The sequence below is a fragment of the Aegilops tauschii genome, chromosome 3 (assembly GCF_002575655.3).
Source record: "Aegilops tauschii subsp. strangulata cultivar AL8/78 chromosome 3, Aet v6.0, whole genome shotgun sequence".
Classification (NCBI taxonomy): Eukaryota; Viridiplantae; Streptophyta; class Magnoliopsida; order Poales; family Poaceae; genus Aegilops; species Aegilops tauschii.
The window spans coordinates 74,420,375-74,437,498 of NC_053037.3; the positions used below are offsets into that span (position 1 = coordinate 74,420,375).

General features: G+C 42.2%; 1 protein-coding gene across 1 annotated transcript; it reads left to right on the forward strand.

Annotated features, from left to right (window-relative positions):
* The first annotated feature begins 4,930 nt into the window (after window positions 1-4,930).
* LOC109776780 (3'-5' exonuclease-like) lies at window positions 4,931-5,755 on the forward strand. The gene has a single exon (XM_020335442.3). It carries the CDS (start codon window positions 4,931-4,933, stop codon window positions 5,531-5,533), a length of 603 nt encoding a protein of 200 aa, XP_020191031.1. The 3' UTR covers window positions 5,534-5,755.
* The last annotated feature ends 11,369 nt before the right edge of the window (window positions 5,756-17,124 follow it).

Sequence of the window (17,124 nt, forward strand, 5' to 3'; positions counted from 1 at the left end):
TTTTACCTATTTATTTTACTTTGTTTTTTATTTTCAGTAGATACATGAATGTTTTTGTAAGAGATACGTGGAAACTACCTTTAGAACACACGAACTTATTTTCAGTACATAAAACATCTCTTTAAGATATGTGATCATTTCTTTGCTATGGACAAACATTTTATTTCGATATTCATGAATATTTCTTTATAACCATTCATGGACGTTTTGTATTGACATGTGAAACCATTTTATTTTGAAATATGTGAACATTTTTTCTATTCGATATGCATGACCATTTGTTTTTATGCACATGTACTTTTTTACAACAGGAAATAAAAAAAATCACATACGAAAACCTTTAAAAAATACATGGGACATTCTTTTGATATACTTGCACATTTTTTGGTACATGAACTTTTTTATTAAATTAAAAATTTCCAAAATTAGTTAAATAAATATACTTTCTGATTTATATAAACCAATAGTGTCTTTAATGGACCGCACCATAATACATTCCAAGTCATGATGGGCCACGAACTGGTTGTGCGTTTTCGCCCCTGTTGCTTGCAATAAGAGGCATATAGGTGCGACCGCCCATACGTACGATGACAATACAAGAACCTCCACAAAGAAAACATTGCATAGCTCCCATGATTATTGCATGGAGCTCTTCCTGTGGACAAATCGGTCAATGTCCCTCACCTCCTATGCGTCGTGGGGCGCGGTGGGGCGATCACCACCGCACTCGTAGCTCTATGCTAGGGCTTCGTATCCTCGTCCTTGTCGGAGAAGCGAAATATATGATGACACCTGGAATAATGGTGATTTGGTTTGTTAGGTTGGTAGCTCATGAATCTGGTCTATTAGTTCATGTGAGCTTGTTTGGGTATTTGGTTCTTCAATTTCCTACATTGATGTTCTTGATGGCGTTCTTTCACTTTTCATGGTGTTGTGACGATGAAGACGTAGACCTTCATTTTGTGAAAGCGGCAAGGCCTGAGATGAGGCATGCTTTTTGTTCTCAAGTTCCTACTCGTTATGGTAGGCGACAAAAGTGGGTTTGTAAGCCATTTTCATGTTATCTAGTAGGTATGGAAGCGACGAGCTTATCAACCATTTGCACCTGCTTTTTGGAAATCCAACGTCAAAGAAGATATCCATGTATTGTGCTTGTACTATGCCCCTCTTAATAATAAATTAGGCATGTCCCTAAAAAATGCAAATCAAGAACCAAAAAAGTGATGTTCTAGAAAGCTGCAATATTCCCTGAAATGGAGAAGTTGGGTCTCAGTTGTAGATCCACCTTATTATATTGGAAACAAAGGATGAAGATCGACAAAATTGGTTATTTTCCAGTTCAACAAAAAATGACCTTTCACCCAACTTTAATCAAATATAATCCTTTTGCTCAACAACAACCTTTGCGATGTTGAACTTGGCTACAATATCATAGGAAACACCTAAGCATTTCACCAGCAAAACGAAGATTACATGGGCACTGCCAAAGTCGCTAGCTTTGAGCTATTCAAACTTAACAAGACACTCCCTGGCGTTGACCACTTTTAATTTGGTCACATCCCCACATGTCTCATGGGTCAACGACATACTCTTTGGCACTAAGCTCTAATCATGTGCCAACGGACATTGGTTATACCTTTCATGCAAAGAGGTGACGGTAGTCCATGTGGTGGAGGAAACGGTTATGCTTCTCATGAAAAGAGGCGAGGGTAGTTCATGGATGAAAAAGGAAAATCAAAATAAGAAGAGAGAGAACATCCGACCCAGCTACTCCTACTCCTTCAGAATATAAGATGTATTTTTACAAAATGCAAAATTTTATCATTTTACCAAGTGTATAGAATAAAATATCAATGCCTAAAATACCAATTAAATAAAAGATTAAAACACATTTCATTTCACTATGGAGCTAAAGATATGAATACGATATTGTAGGTATTGGAAATAATTTTCTAATAACTTGATCAAACATAGAAATATTTTGGCATTTGGAAAAAAATTAATACACATACATTCTGAAACACATGGAATATCTTTCTTAAAACATTTGACATAACCACTTAATGAGCCCAGATTGTCTTCCTTTAACCAACCAAGGGTTGTGGCTAAATAGGGTATAAGCCCAATCAATTATTCTGTTTGAATGATTTAAAAAAGATTGCTCAATTGTGGTTCTCAACAAATACATTTGAGATGTAATTCAGGTTTGCCTGATGAAGATTTTTTTCTTTTTTTTTCTTTTTGAGTGACTCACACGGATGGCTGCCAAATAAATGCAACCACATGTAGATATCTCATAAGCGCTATATTCTCACGGAGAGCCCAGAACAATGGTCGAACAATCGTACATCGAAAGAAGGTCGATCGATGTAGGGGGATCCATCGATTCTACACAAGTACTACTATGCAGGGTTGGGAAAATCCTCGGCACATAGCCAAGTATATCACATGAAAAAGATGTACTGGGATAACAAGTATATTTTGCAGTAAAAGGCGAGAGTACCACCATAGAATATAGATCGAGGTAACACTACAAATAGGTATTTCTACAAAAATAAAATTCACTTATTTTATCATTGTAAAAAATGGTAAAAAAAATGCAATAATTGTAAAAATAAATTCTTAGAATGGACAAAATCACAACAAATTCATTCATGTTATCACGGTAAATAAAAATGTTTGATAGAATCATTGTTTTACAGTAGAAGTTGAAATTTATCTTTATAAAGGTAAATTCAATCACAACAAAATTGGATTAATGCTAGTTGAGCTATTAAAGCTCAATGCCATGCTCTGTAAATAGTTAATTTGTTTTCAACAACAATCTATCATCGTAAAAAAAACAATTTGTGCAGCAAAAAAAAGAGTGGAACAAACATAAAAATTGCGGCAAGATAAATGAACTATTACTATGAATTTATCACTGTAAAAGATAAATCCAGTGACAACAAAACCAGAGTATTGCTAGTTTAGCTATTAGAACTTAATGTCATACTTTGTGGCGTTGACCCTTTTAATTTGACACTACGGGGGTGTTTGGTTCAGAAGTCCTAGGACTTTTTCTAGTCCCAGGGACTAATCAAAAAAGACTCTCTAGTAGAGTCTTTTTCTAGTCCCTGTAGAAAAAGTCCCTCCCGTTTGGTTCCTAGGGACTTTTTAGGGACTTTTTCTAGTCTCTGGGACTAAAAAGTCCCTGAACCAAACACCCCCTAAATTTCCGCATGTCTCAGGGGCCAACGCCATACTCTTTGGCATTAAGCTCTAACCAGGTGTTAGTGGACACTGGTTATGTCTCTCGTGCAAAGAGGCGGCGATGGTCCATGTGCTGGAGGAGATGGGTCATACCATCATCGTTCGTGGATGAAAAAAAATATAAAAAAGAGAAAACAAATCGACCTACCTACTCCCACCATTTCAGAATATAAGATATATATTTTTAAAGTCAAACTTTCCTATGTTTTACCAAATCTATAGAATAAACTATCAACATCTAAAATACCAAAACAATAAAATATAGAAATATATTTCATTTTGTGATGGAGCTAAAGATACAAATATGGTATTTTAGGTATTGGAAATCTTTTTCTAATAAGTTGATCAAACATAGAAAGTTTGGGATTTTGAACAAATTAGTGCACCTTGTTATTATTTTGAAATGGACAGACTATCTTTCTTTAGAATGTTTGACATAACTACCTCATGAGCTTGGCTGTCTTCCTTTAACCGACCAAGAGTTGTGGCTAAATAGGCTACAAGCCCAATCAACTATTTTGTTTCAAATGATTTAAAAATGTTATTTTCACTCAATTTTAGTTCTCTGCAAACGTATTTATGACGTACTTGCGATTTGTTTAATGGAGAAAAACTAATACATTTTTCTTCTTGAGAGAGGTGCACCAGCGGATGCAAATAAACACAACCGTGTGGGGCATCACATAAGCACAAGTATATAGTTGACGTATATTGGCAATAGCACTTGGCCCTCACCAATTTATACTAAGATATTTTGAATACATGGTACATTATATTTTCCATTATAACAAAAATGATTTGCGCAAAACAAATTAAAATGGTGGTAGTCGTCATCAAAACTAAAATATGTTTGAATGAAAACATACTATTGCAACAACAACAAAATGCTCGCAAGAAAAAAATACATCACACGGAAAAAATGTATCGCAAAGAACAAGTATTTTTTTGCAGCAAAAGTCATGGGTACCAGTGTACCACCACAGGGTAGCAACAAATAGGTATTGCCACAAAAATAAAAATCATTGCAGCACATCATATTACCACGAAACCAGGATTTGTGGCAATAAACAACGACTTGTTGCAACAAAAATGAGAGCGACAACAAACATACAAACCGTGGTTGTAAAAGATAAACTCTATCACTAAAAAAAGATAAATTCATCACAACAAAATCGGAGTATATCGTTTTCTTTCCATTGCAAAGGACTGTTGCAATGGGTAGAAATCCTAGGGTGCACTGCGTGATTTTGGTCAAATTTGCCAGCCAAACCACACGAGTAACGAAATTGCTTTGCGTACGACTGATTACATCCGATTTGCATACAGTATGGTGATCCTACCTCTGTTCTTAAAGGAGTGACTTGATCCTAGGGTGACTGACTAATGTCGTACATCATCGGATGAAAAGTTATCGTACGTGTAGCACTGCAGCACGAGTAAAGGCAGCACGATTCCCCCAAAAGATGAATTCCTTCACTTGGAAAGCTAACAGGCGACTCCTCGGATTATGTGTCGACGATCCAAATTCCAAAATGGAGCCTTAAATTTACTAGACGCAGGTGGTTGAAGCAGCACTACAGTTGTACTACTATATAAAGATAAAGCGAGACCTAGCCATGAACAGCGATCACTACGACGCAAGCTCTCTGCACTGGTAGCTCACGGCAGAGCGGCGAAGATGGCCACCACGCGCCACACCGTCCCCTTCGGCTCCGCCCTGATCAACACGACGGTCACCAGCGACACCAACGCCGCCGACGAGTGGGTCCGTCGCGTGCGCGCCGCCAATGACCCTGCCGGCCGCGGCCTCATCGTCGGCCTCGACTGCGAGTGGAAGCCCAACTACAGCTCGTGGACGACCTCGAAGGTCGCCATTCTCCAGCTCTGCGTCGGCACCAGCTGCCTCGTCCTGCAGATGTTCTACGCCAACCGCGTGCCGGCGGCCATCCGGAGCCTCCTCGGCGACCCCGCGGTGCGGTGCGTCGGCATCGGCGTCGGCGAGGACGCCGCGAAGCTGGCCGACGACTACGGCCTCGTGTGCGCCGCGCCGGTGGACCTGGAGGGCCGCTGCAACGAGTACCTCGGCATCGGCGGCCTGGGCAGGAGGAGGCTGGGGCTCAAGGGCTACGCCAGGGAGGTGCTGGGCATGACCATGGAGAAGCCGCGGCACGTCACCATGAGCAACTGGGAGAGGCGCCAGCTTGAGGTCGCGCAGGTCCAGTACGCCTGCATCGACGCCTACGTCTCCTACAAGCTGGGCGAGCGTCTCCTGGACAACTGACGTACGGCTGGATACTATTGCAGCTTGTCACTCGGAGCTACTATTAATTATGTGGTGCTTAATCGTATTCGGTAACCTACCTTAATCGTATTCTGCAACTTCTGTTTTGGACTTTGCCAGTGTGGTGCTGCAAACTTGGAGTAAGCATGTTCTATTGTGTTGGTCGTTTACTTGTATTCTCGACAGTTCATGCAATGTGGCCGGGCGGATTGAGATGTTTAATTGTAGTACTTCTGAGATCAGAGCACTTTGCTTCTGAGTTTCTGTTTGTTTTTCACTCACCAACATGCATCAAAATGCATGTCGTCTGGTATTAGAAGAACGCCAAGAAGACACGAAATCATATACAAAACCAACGGAAACAAATGAAAATACAAAACGCTAAGAGACCCAAAACCAAAACAAGCAAAAGCGAAAGAAGAGAGGATATAAACCGCTAAAAGAACAAAAACTAGTGATCAGGGGGCCAATAGTATTTTAAATTTCTCCATTGCATGGACTGATGCTGCAAAACTATTCAGTGTCAGCATAATATTAGGCCTGAACATCGAACTCATTTTTCTAGTTGGCAAGTTCTCTGGTTGGTTATGAACAAAAATTGTTTGAAACACTTCTTCAATTTTCATGCATTTTGTTATGAATTTAATCTTTTGATTGCGCTTGAGAAATAACTTCGTCCAATTAGATTTAAGGATTTTTGTGATTACAAAAGTAAGGATAAGACCTTATGCCTATGAGCAACTAGCTAGACTAAAAACACATTTTTCTCTAAGCTGACTAAGGCCCTGTTTGTTTGGGTTTTTGCTTTTGCTTTTACAGCTTTTCCACTTTGGCAAAAAAGCCACAAAAGGCTTTTGCTTTGGCTTTTGGTTTATGAATCAATATTGTTATATGATGGTATAAGCCAAGAGCCGAAGCAAAAAGCACCTATTTAGGAACTTTTTGGCTTTTTTGTCAAAATGAAAAAGTTGCAAAAGCATAAGCAAAAGCCCAAACAAACATGGCCTTCACTCCAAACAATGTTGCTCCCTAGCTACCTCCTTAAAGAGCTAGTGAGACCACTGTACAATAGGTCGACACAGTACAAAGACGTGTATGTGGAACCCAACTATTTAAGGGGTTATAGCAAGTGTTGCTTTGTAAAACCGTTTGAAATACTTTCTCGTAGGCTACTGATAAGAGTTGACAAAGAACCTTTCACTATCGCAAGTGGTTATTACTGAAGGCTGGCTGTGAAAACTTCATAATCGTCTTGAGCCGAGAGTTGTTTGCTCTAATCGAGCTAAAGCAAGTGGTTTTTCTATCCAAACACCAATGATTTCCCCCTCATGCTTATATTTTGGCCAAGTCTTGGGTCACAACCAAGTCTTCCCTTCTCCTTCACATTAGTAATAACCAAGTCTTGGAGCTATTTCTTTCCTAACCCTAGTTGTAGCTTGACCTGACGTCCTTGTCTCTATCAACGTCGCAAAAGGTGACATTGGCTCCTTTACTGTTGTTTCACATGAAGGCTAGTCAGAGTCCGCTCACATGAGATGGTTCATTGTGCGGGTCGAGGGAGGATCCGGAGAAGGCATGTGGTGACTCGTTGGGAGGGATTCCGAGAAGGTTCGTGGAGGCGCTTTGCGGAGGATTCTCCATCAATGGTTTTGGTTATCTGATTAACTTATATGAGATGGGTTTCTAAACTTAGGATTAACACCACCACCGAGTGTGCTTGATTGTTAAATAAGACTTACTTTGTGGTTGCTGATATTCAATTGTTTGGATTTATTTTACAATTTTTTGCTGAGAAATGTTCATGAAAATGGAAAATGTGTTGATTACCAAACAATAAAAAATAGGAAAAATTCGATTAAGCAAACGATGTCACAATCCACACACACTGACATTGCCACAACTAACCTTACTTATACTACAATTGACATATGAATATGATGTGTCATGAACAAAATGACCACAATTGGTGGTAGACTTGGGGGAAAGAACTGTCTCATTGTATGAACATATGAAAATAAAAATATGGCAAGTCAAAGCTCTAATAATACCAAACACATGTTTATGAAAATGTGTGACACAACTAAGACTAGATGTAGCAATTTTGGATTATCAACTAAACGTTTGAAAGTGTACTCACACCAATATAACTTGAATTTTCATATCGGTATTTTCACACCAAAAGCATGCGATATCATAGATTTTGACTTATGGCAGATATACCGACTTGATTGGTAGTTGTACTACTTACATGCTCGAATTTGAAAAACATGTATACAATGGGATTCTTTGTTCCAGTTGAACTTGGGATGTCCCCCAAAAAATATGATATGGACTTAGTGAACTTTTTAGGTGAAACAGTAGGGTAAAACCCCACTGACACAAACAAAGTATATGCAACTAGGCTTGAGATAAGCCTGGAATCAAAAGAGCAAAGAACATAAAAAGAAGAAAGAACACAAAAAAATAATACAAACTCTCATTAATCCATGTTATAGAAGTGTTGGCATACTTCCTTTGATTATACCCCAACAAAGAAATTCCCGCAGATAAATTCTTTTCAAGCTGAGAAATGTAGGACCTTCAATCATGGACATCCTATTTTGTGGATACCCAAATGGACCAAGAAGCAATGATGAATTCCATAAAGAAAGGCACATCTATCTTATTTTTCATGGTAGTGAAAGCCTCCATGAATGACAAATTAGGTTCCCTTTGTCGCCACACAAAATAACAACACTTTGAGCAAAAAGAACAATGTAGGCAAGGGCGGATCTAGCAATATGGCTAGCTCTGGCGTCCTCCACACCTAAAATTTGTTGCAGCTACATGTAATAGATACCATATATTTGAAGATTTGTGCTGAGTTGCCATTACTGTAGATGGGTGAAGGTTCGTTCAGATTTATAAAGGAGTAAGAAGAAGACTTGATGGGGAAGTGAACCATTCAGCCACTCATTTATGTGCAGTGGGCCTGGGCCTGGCTAGTAACAAAATTCCTCACCAGAGGATCTATTTTTTGCGGAACTTTTCTTCTTTTGCGGAACAGAGAATCTATATTAACCAAGCATCCCAACCAAGCAAAAGGGATAAGGTTTCTCAATTCTGAGTTCGGGTGCTTAATGATTGAATGCACGACTATTCCTTTTCCAATTCCGTTTGATTGTTGTGTATGCGTCTTCTCCCCATAGTGAGTTTTAACCCTAAAAAGTGAGGTATTTTTAGTGTTCTCTTAATTTTTCTTTGACACGTTTGCATCTGGATGGTACGTCATGATACTATTTAATGTCATACTCCCTCCGATCCAAAATAAGTGTCGCAGTTAGTTCAAAACTATGACACTTATTTGTTGGAAATATGCCCTAGAGGCAATAATAAATAGGTTATTATTATATTTCCTTGTTCATGATAATCGTTTATTATCCATGCTAGAATTGTATTGATAGGAAACTCAAATACATGTGTGGATACATAGACAACACCATGTCCCTAGTAAGCCTCTAGTTGACTAGCTCGTTGATCAATAGATGGTTACGGTTTCCTAACCATGGACATTGGATGTCGTTGATAACGGGATCACATCATTAGGAGAATGATGTGATGGACAAGACCCAATCCTAAGCCTACCACAAGATCGTGTAGTTCGTTTGCTCAGAGCTTTTCTAATGTCAAGTATCAGTTCCTTAGACCATGAGATTGTGCAACTCCCGGATACCGTAGGAATGCTTTGGGTGTACCAAACGTCACAACGTAACTGGGTGACTATAAAGGTGCACTACAGGTATCTCCGAAAGTGTCTGTTGGGTTGGCACGAATCGAGACTGGGATTTGTCACTCCGTGTAAACGGAGAGGTATCTCTGGGCCCACTCGGTAGGACATCATCATAATGTGCACAATGTGACCAAGGAGTTGATCACGGGATGATGTGAGTTACGGAACGAGTAAAGAGACTTGCCGGTAACGAGATTGAACAAGGTATCGGGATACCGACGAATCTCGGGCAAGTAGCATACCGATAGACAAAGGGAATTGCATACGGGATTGATTGAATCCCCGACATCGTGGTTCATCCGATGAGATCATCGTGGAACATGTGGGAGCCAACATGGGTATCCAGATCCCGCTGTTGGTTATTGACCGGAGAACGTCTCGGTCATGTCTGCATGGTTCCCGAACCCGTAGGGTCTACACGCTTAAGGTTCGATGACGCTAGGGTTATAGGGAAAGCATGTACGTGGTTACCGAATGTTGTTCGGAGTCCTGGATGAGATCCCGGACGTCACGAGGAGTTCCGGAATGGTCCGGAGGTAAAGATTTATATATGGAAAGTTGTTGTTCGGGTTCCGGGAAAAGTTTGGGTTTTTTTTCGGTATTGTACCGGGAAGCTTCCAGAAGGTTCCGGAGGATTCCGGAGGTCCGGAAAATGTTCCACCACGTCCAATACAGCAGCATGGGCTGTAAGGGGGCGCCCTAGCCTTAATGGGCCAGGGGCACCAGCCCCCCCAAGGCCCATGCGCATGGGAGAGGGGAAACCCTAAGGGGGAGGGCCTCCACTTGACTTGGGAGGCACTCCTCCCCCCTTTGGCCGCCGCCCCCAACCCTAGATGAGATCTAAGGGGGCCGGCCCCCCTCTCCCCCACCTATAAATAGTGGAGGGGTGGGAGGGCAGCCACCACCCAAGTTCTGGCGCAGCCCTTCCCCTCTCCCAAGTCCTCCTCCTCTCCCGCAGTGCTTGGCGAAGCCCTGCGGGATTGCCACGCTCCTCCACCACCACCACGCCGTCGTGCTGCTGCTGGACGGAGTCTTCCCCAACCTCTCCCTCTCTCCTTGCTGGATCAAGGCGTGGGAGACGTCACCGGGCTGCACGTGTGTTGAACGCGGAGGCACCGTTCTTCGGTGCTTAGATCGGAATCAACCGCGATCTGAATCGCTACGAGTACGACTCCCTCATCCGCGTTCTTGCAACGCTTCCGCATCGCGATCTACAAGGGTATGTAGATGCACTCTCCTTCCCCTCGTTGCTAGATTACTCCATAGATTGATCTTGGTGATGCGTAGAAAATTTTGAATTTCTGCTACGTTCCCCAACAGTGGCATCATGAGCTAGGTCTATGCGTAGTTTCTATGCACGAGTAGAACACAAAGTAGTTGTGGGCGTCGATGTTGTCAATTCTTCTTGCCGCTACTAGTCTTATCTTGTTTCGGCGGCATTGTGGGATGAAGCGGCCCGGACCGACCTTACACGTACGCTTACGTGAGACAGGTTCCACCGACTGACATGCACTAGTTGCATAAGGTGGCTAGCGGGTGTCTGTCTCTCCCACTTTAGTCGGAACGGAGTCGATGAAAAGGGTCCTTATGAAGGGTAAATAGAAATTGGCATATCACGTTGTGGTTTTACGTAGGTAAGAAACGTTCTTGCTAGAAACCTATACAAGCCACGTAAAAAACTTGCAACAACAATTAGAGGACGTCTAACTTGTTTTTGCAGCATGTGCTATGTGATGTGATATGGCCAGAAGATATGATGCATGATATATGTGATGTATGAGATTGATCATATTCTTGTAATAGGGATCACGACTTGCATGTCGATGAGTATGACAACCGGCAGGAGCCATAGGAGTTGTCTTTATTTTTTGTATGACCTGCGTGTCATTGAATAACGCCATGTAAATTACTTTACTTTGTTGCTAAACGCGTTAGCCATAGAAGTAGAAGTAATCGTTGGCGTGACAACTTCAAGAAGACACAATGATGGAGATCATGGTGTCATGCCGGTGACAAAGATGATCATGGTGCCCCGAAGATGGAGATCAAAGGAGCAAAATGATGTTGGCCATATCATGTCACTATTTGATTGCATGTGATGTTTATCATGTTATGCATCCTATTTGCTTAGAACGACGGTAGTAAGTAAGATGATCCCTCACTAAAATTTCAAGAGACGTGTTTCCCCTAACTGTGCACCGTTGCGAAGGTTTGTTGTTTCGAAGCACCACGTGATGATCGGGTGTGATAGATTCTAACGTTCGAATACAACGGGTGTTGACGAGCCTAGCATGTACAGACATGGCCTCGGAACACATGCAAAACACTTAGGTTGACTTGACGAGCCTAGCATGTACAGACATGGCCTCGGAACACAAGAGACCGAAAGGTCGAACATGAGTCGTATAGCAGATACGATCAACATGGAGATGTTCACCGATGATGACTAGTCCGTCTCACGTGATGATCGGACACGGCCTAGTTTGACTCGGATCATGTATCACTTAGATGACTAGAGGGATGTCTATCTGAGTGGGAGTTCAATAATCAGATGAACTTCATTATCATGAACATAGTCAAAAGGTCTTTGCAAATTATGTCATATCTTGCGCTTTAGTTCTACTGGTTAAGATACGTTCCTAGAGAAAATTTAGTTGAAAGTTGGTAGTAGCAATTATGCGGACTGGGTCCGTAAACTGAGGATTGTCCTCATTGCTGCACAGAAGGCTTATGTCCTTAATGCACCACTCGGTGTGCTGAACCTCAGCGTCGTCTGTAGATGTTACGAAACATCTGACATACACGTTTTGATGACTACGTGATAGTTCAGTGCGTAATGCTAACGGTTTAGAATTGTGGCACAAGAGACGTTTTTGAAACGTCGCAGAACATATGAGATGTTCCGAAGACTGAAATTGGGATTTCAGACTAGTGCCCACGTCAAGAGGTATGAGACCTCTGACAAGTTTCTTAAGCCTGCAAACTAAGGGAGAAAAGCTCAATCGTTGAGCATGTGCTCAGATTGTCTGAGTACCACAATCGCTTGAATCGAGTGGGAGTTAATCTTCCAGATGAGATAGTGATGATTCTCCATAATCACTGCCACCAAGCTAGTAGAGCTTCGTGATGAACTATAACATATCAGGGATAGTTATGATGATCCTTGAGTTATTCGCGATGTTTGACACCGCGAAAGTAGAAATCAAGAAGGAGCATCAATTGTTGATGGTTAGTAAAACCACTAGTTTAAGAAGGGCAAGGGCAAAAAGGGATACTTCATGAAACAGCAAATCGTTTGCTGCTCTAGTGAAGAATCCTAAGGTTGAACCCAAACCCGAGACTAAGTGCTTCTGTAATGAGAGGAACGGTCACTGAAGCAGTACTACCCAAGATATTTGGTAGATGAGAAGGCAGGCAAGGTCGACAGAAGTATATTGGATATACGTTATATGAATGTGTATTTCACTAGTACTTCGAACAGCACCAGGGTATTAGATACCGGTTCGGTTGCTAAATGTTAGTAACTCAAAATAAAAGCTGCGGAATAAATGGAGACTGGCTAAAGGTGAGATGACGATGTGTGTTGGAAGTGTTTCCAAGGTTGATGTGATCAAGCATCGCATGCTCCCTCTACCATCGAGATTTGGTGTTTGCGTTGAGCATGATTGGATTATGTTTATCGCAATACGGTTATTCATTTAAGGAGAATAATGGTTACTCTGTTTATTTGAATAATACCTTCAATGGTCTTGCACCTAAAATGAATCTCGATCGTAGTGATACACATGTTCATGCCAAAAGTAATGATAGTACCACATACTTGTGGCACTACTATTTGAGTCATATTGGGATAAAACGCATGAAGAAGCTCCATGTAGATGGATCTTTGGACTCACTCATTTTTGAAAAGATTGAGACATGCAAACCATGTCTATTGGTATATATGCATGAAGAAACTCCATGCAGATGGATCGTTTGGACTCACTTGATTTTGAATCACTTGAGACATGCAAATCATACCACATGGGCAAGATGACTGAAAGGCCTCGTTTTCAGTAAGATGGAACAAGAGAGCAACTTATTGGAAGTAATACATTTTGATGTATGCAGTCCAATGAGTGCTGAGGCATGCAGTGGATATCGTTATGTTCTTACTTCATAGATGATTTGAGTAGATGCTGAGTGTATTTACTTGATGAAACACAAGTCTGAATTATTGAAAGGTTCAAGTAATTTCAGAGTGAAGTTGAAGATCGTCGTGACAAGAGGATAAAATGTCTGTGATATGATCATAGAGATGAGTATCTGAGTTACGAGTTTGTCACACAATTAAGACACTATGGAAAGTGTTTCATAAGTAATGCCGCCTGGAACACCATAGTGTGATGGTGTGTCCGAACATCATAACTGCACCCTATTGGATATGGTGCATACCATGATGTCTCTTATCGAATTACCACTATCGTTTATGGGTTAGGCATTAGAGACAACCGCATTCACTTTAAATAGGGCACCACGCAATTCCGTTGAGACGACACCGTTTAGAGAAACCTGAGTTGTCGTTTCTTAAAAGTTTGGGGCTGCGATGCTTATGTGAAAAAGTTTCAGGCTGATAAGCTCGAACCCAAAGCGGATAAATGCATCTTCATAGAAAACCCAAAACAGTTGGGTATACCTCCTATTTCAGATCTGGAAGCAAAAGTAATTGCTTCTAGAAACGGGTCCTTTCTCGAGGAAAAATTTCTCTCGAAAGAATTGAGTGGGAGGATGGTGGAGACTTGATAAGGTTATTGAACCGTCACCTCAACTAGTGTGTAGCAGGGCACAGGAAGTTGTTCCTGTGGCACCTATACCAATTGAAGTGGAAGCTTATGATAGTGATCATGAAACTTCGGATCAAGTCACTACCAAACCTCGTAGGACGATGAGGATGCGTAATACTTCAGAGTAGTACGTGATCCTGTCTTGGAAGTCATGTTGTTGGACAACGATGAACCTATGAGCTATGGAGAAGCGATGGTGGGCCCATATTCCGACAAATGGTTAGAAGCCATGAAATCCGAGATAAATGGATCTTTAAGAAGAGGACGAACATGGACGGTAAGGTTACCGTCTATGAAGCTCGACTTGTGGCAAAGAGTATTTTCACAAGTTCAAGGAGTTAACTACGATGAGATTTTCTCATCCGTAGCGATGCTTAAGTCCGTCGGAATCATGTTAGCATTAGCTGCATTTATGAAATCTGGTAGATGGATGTCAAAACAAGTTTCCTTACTAGTTTTCGTAAGGAAAGGTTGTATGTGATACAATCAGAAAGGTTTTGTCGATCCTAAGGATGCTAAAAGGTATGCTAGCTCCAGCGATCCTTCCATGGACTAGAGCAAGCATCTCGGAGTCAGAATATAAGCTTTGATGGAGCGATCAAAGTTTTTGGGTTTATACAAAGTTTGTTAGAAACTTGTATTTACAATAAAGTGAGTGGGAGCGCTACAACATTTCTGATAAGTATATGTGAATGACATATTGTTGATCCGAAATGATGTAAAAATTTCTGGAAAGCATAAAGGGTTGTTTGAAAGGAGTTTTTCAAAGGAAGACCTGGATAAAGCTGCTTACATATTGGGCATCAAGATCTATAGAGATAGATCAAGACGCCCGATGATACTTTCAAAGAACGCACACCTTGACATGTTTTTGAAAGAGTTCAAAATAGATCAGCAAAGAAGGAGTTCTTGGCTGTGTTACAAGGTGTGAGTATTGAGTAAGACTCAAGACCTGACCACAGCAGAAGAGAGAGAAAGGACGAAGGTCGTCCCCTATGCTTCAGACGTAGGCTCTACAGTATGCTATGCTGTGTACCGCACATGTAGTGTGCCTTGCCATGAGTTGGTCAAGGGGTACAATAGTGATCCGGGAATGGATCACATGACAGCGGTCGAACTTATCCTTAGTACCTACTGGACTAAGGAATTTTCTCGATTATGGAGGTGAAAAGGAGTTCGTCGTAAAGGGTTACGTCGATACGAACTTTGACACTAATCCGGATGACTCTGAGTAGTAAACCGGATTCGTATAGTAGAGCAGATACTTGAAATGGCTCCAAGTAGCGTGTGGTAGCATCCACAAGATGACATAGATATTCGTAAAGCACACACGGATCTGAAAGGTTCAGACCCGTTGACTAATAACCTCTCTCACAAGCATAACATGATCAAACCAGAACTCATTGAGTGTTAATCACATAGAGATGTGAACTAGATTGTTGACTCTAGTAAACTCTTTGGATGTTGGTCACATGGTGATGTGACCTGTCAGTGTTAATCACATGGTGATGTGGACTAGATTATTGACTCTAGTGCAAGTGGGAGACTATTGGAAATATGCCCTAGAGGCAATAATAAATAGGTTATTATTATATTTCCTTGTTCATGATAATCGTTTATTATCCATGCTAGAATTGTATTGATAGGAAACTCAGATACATGTGTGGATACATAGACAACACCATGTCCCTAGTAAGCCTCTAGTTGACTAGCTCGTTGATCAATAGATGGTTACGGTTTCCTAACCATGGACATTGGATGTCGTTGATAACGGGATCACATCATTAGGAGAATGATGTGATGGACAAGACCCAATCCTAAGCCTACCACAAGATCGTGTAGTTCGTTTGCTCAGAGCTTTTCTAATGTCAAGTATCAGTTCCTTAGACCATGAGATTGTGCAACTCCCGGATACCGTAGGAATGCTTTGGGTGTACCAAACGTCACAACGTAACTGGGTGACTATAAAGGTGCACTACAGGTATCTCCGAAAGTGTCTGTTGGGTTGGCACGAATCGAGACTGGGATTTGTCACTCCGTGTAAACGGAGAGGTATCTCTGGGCCCACTCGGTAGGACATCATCATAATGTGCACAATGTGACCAAGGAGTTGATCACGGGATGATGTGAGTTACGGAACGAGTAAAGAGACTTGCCGGTAACGAGATTGAACAAGGTATCGGGATACCGACGATCGAATCTCGGGCAAGTAGCATACCGATAGACAAAGGGAATTGCATACGGGATTGATTGAATCCCCGACATCGTGGTTCATCCGATGAGATCATCGTGGAACATGTGGGAGCCAACATGGGTATCCAGATCCCGCTGTTGGTTATTGACCGGAGAACGTCTCGGTCATGTCTGCATGGTTCCCGAACCCGTAGGGTCTACACGCTTAAGGTTCGATGACGCTAGGGTTATAGGGAAAGCATGTACGTGGTTACCAAATGTTGTTCGGAGTCCCGGATGAGATCCCGGACGTCACGAGGAGTTCCGGAATGGTCCGGAGGTAAAGATTTATATATGGAAAGTTGTTGTTCGGGTTCCGGGAAAAGTTTGGGTTTTTTTTCGGTATTGTACCGGGAAGCTTCCAGAAGGTTCCGGAGGATTCCGGAGGTCCGGAAAATGTTCCACCACGTCCAATACAGCAGCATGGGCTGTAAGGGGGCGCCCTAGCCTTAATGGGCCAGGGGCACCAGCCCCCCCAAGGCCCATGCGCATGGGAGTGGGGAAACCCTAAGGGGGAGGGCCTCCACTTGACTTGGGAGGCACTCCTCCCCCCTTTGGCCGCCGCCCCCAACCCTAGATGAGATCTAAGGGGGCCGGCCCCCCTCTCCCCCCACCTATAAATAGTGGAGGGGTGGGAGGGCAGCCACCACCCAAGTTCTGGCGCAGCCCTTCCCCTCTCCCAAGTCCTCCTCCTCTCCCGCAGTGCTTGGCGAAGCCCTGCGGGATTGCCACGCTCCACCACCACCACGCCGTCGTGCTGCTGCTGG

Bases quoted from the DNA above. Each gene is read 5' to 3' on its own strand.
- LOC109776780 (XM_020335442.3), top strand. From the start codon at position 4,931: ATGGCCACCACGCGCCACACCGTCCCCTTCGGCTCCGCCCTGATCAAC.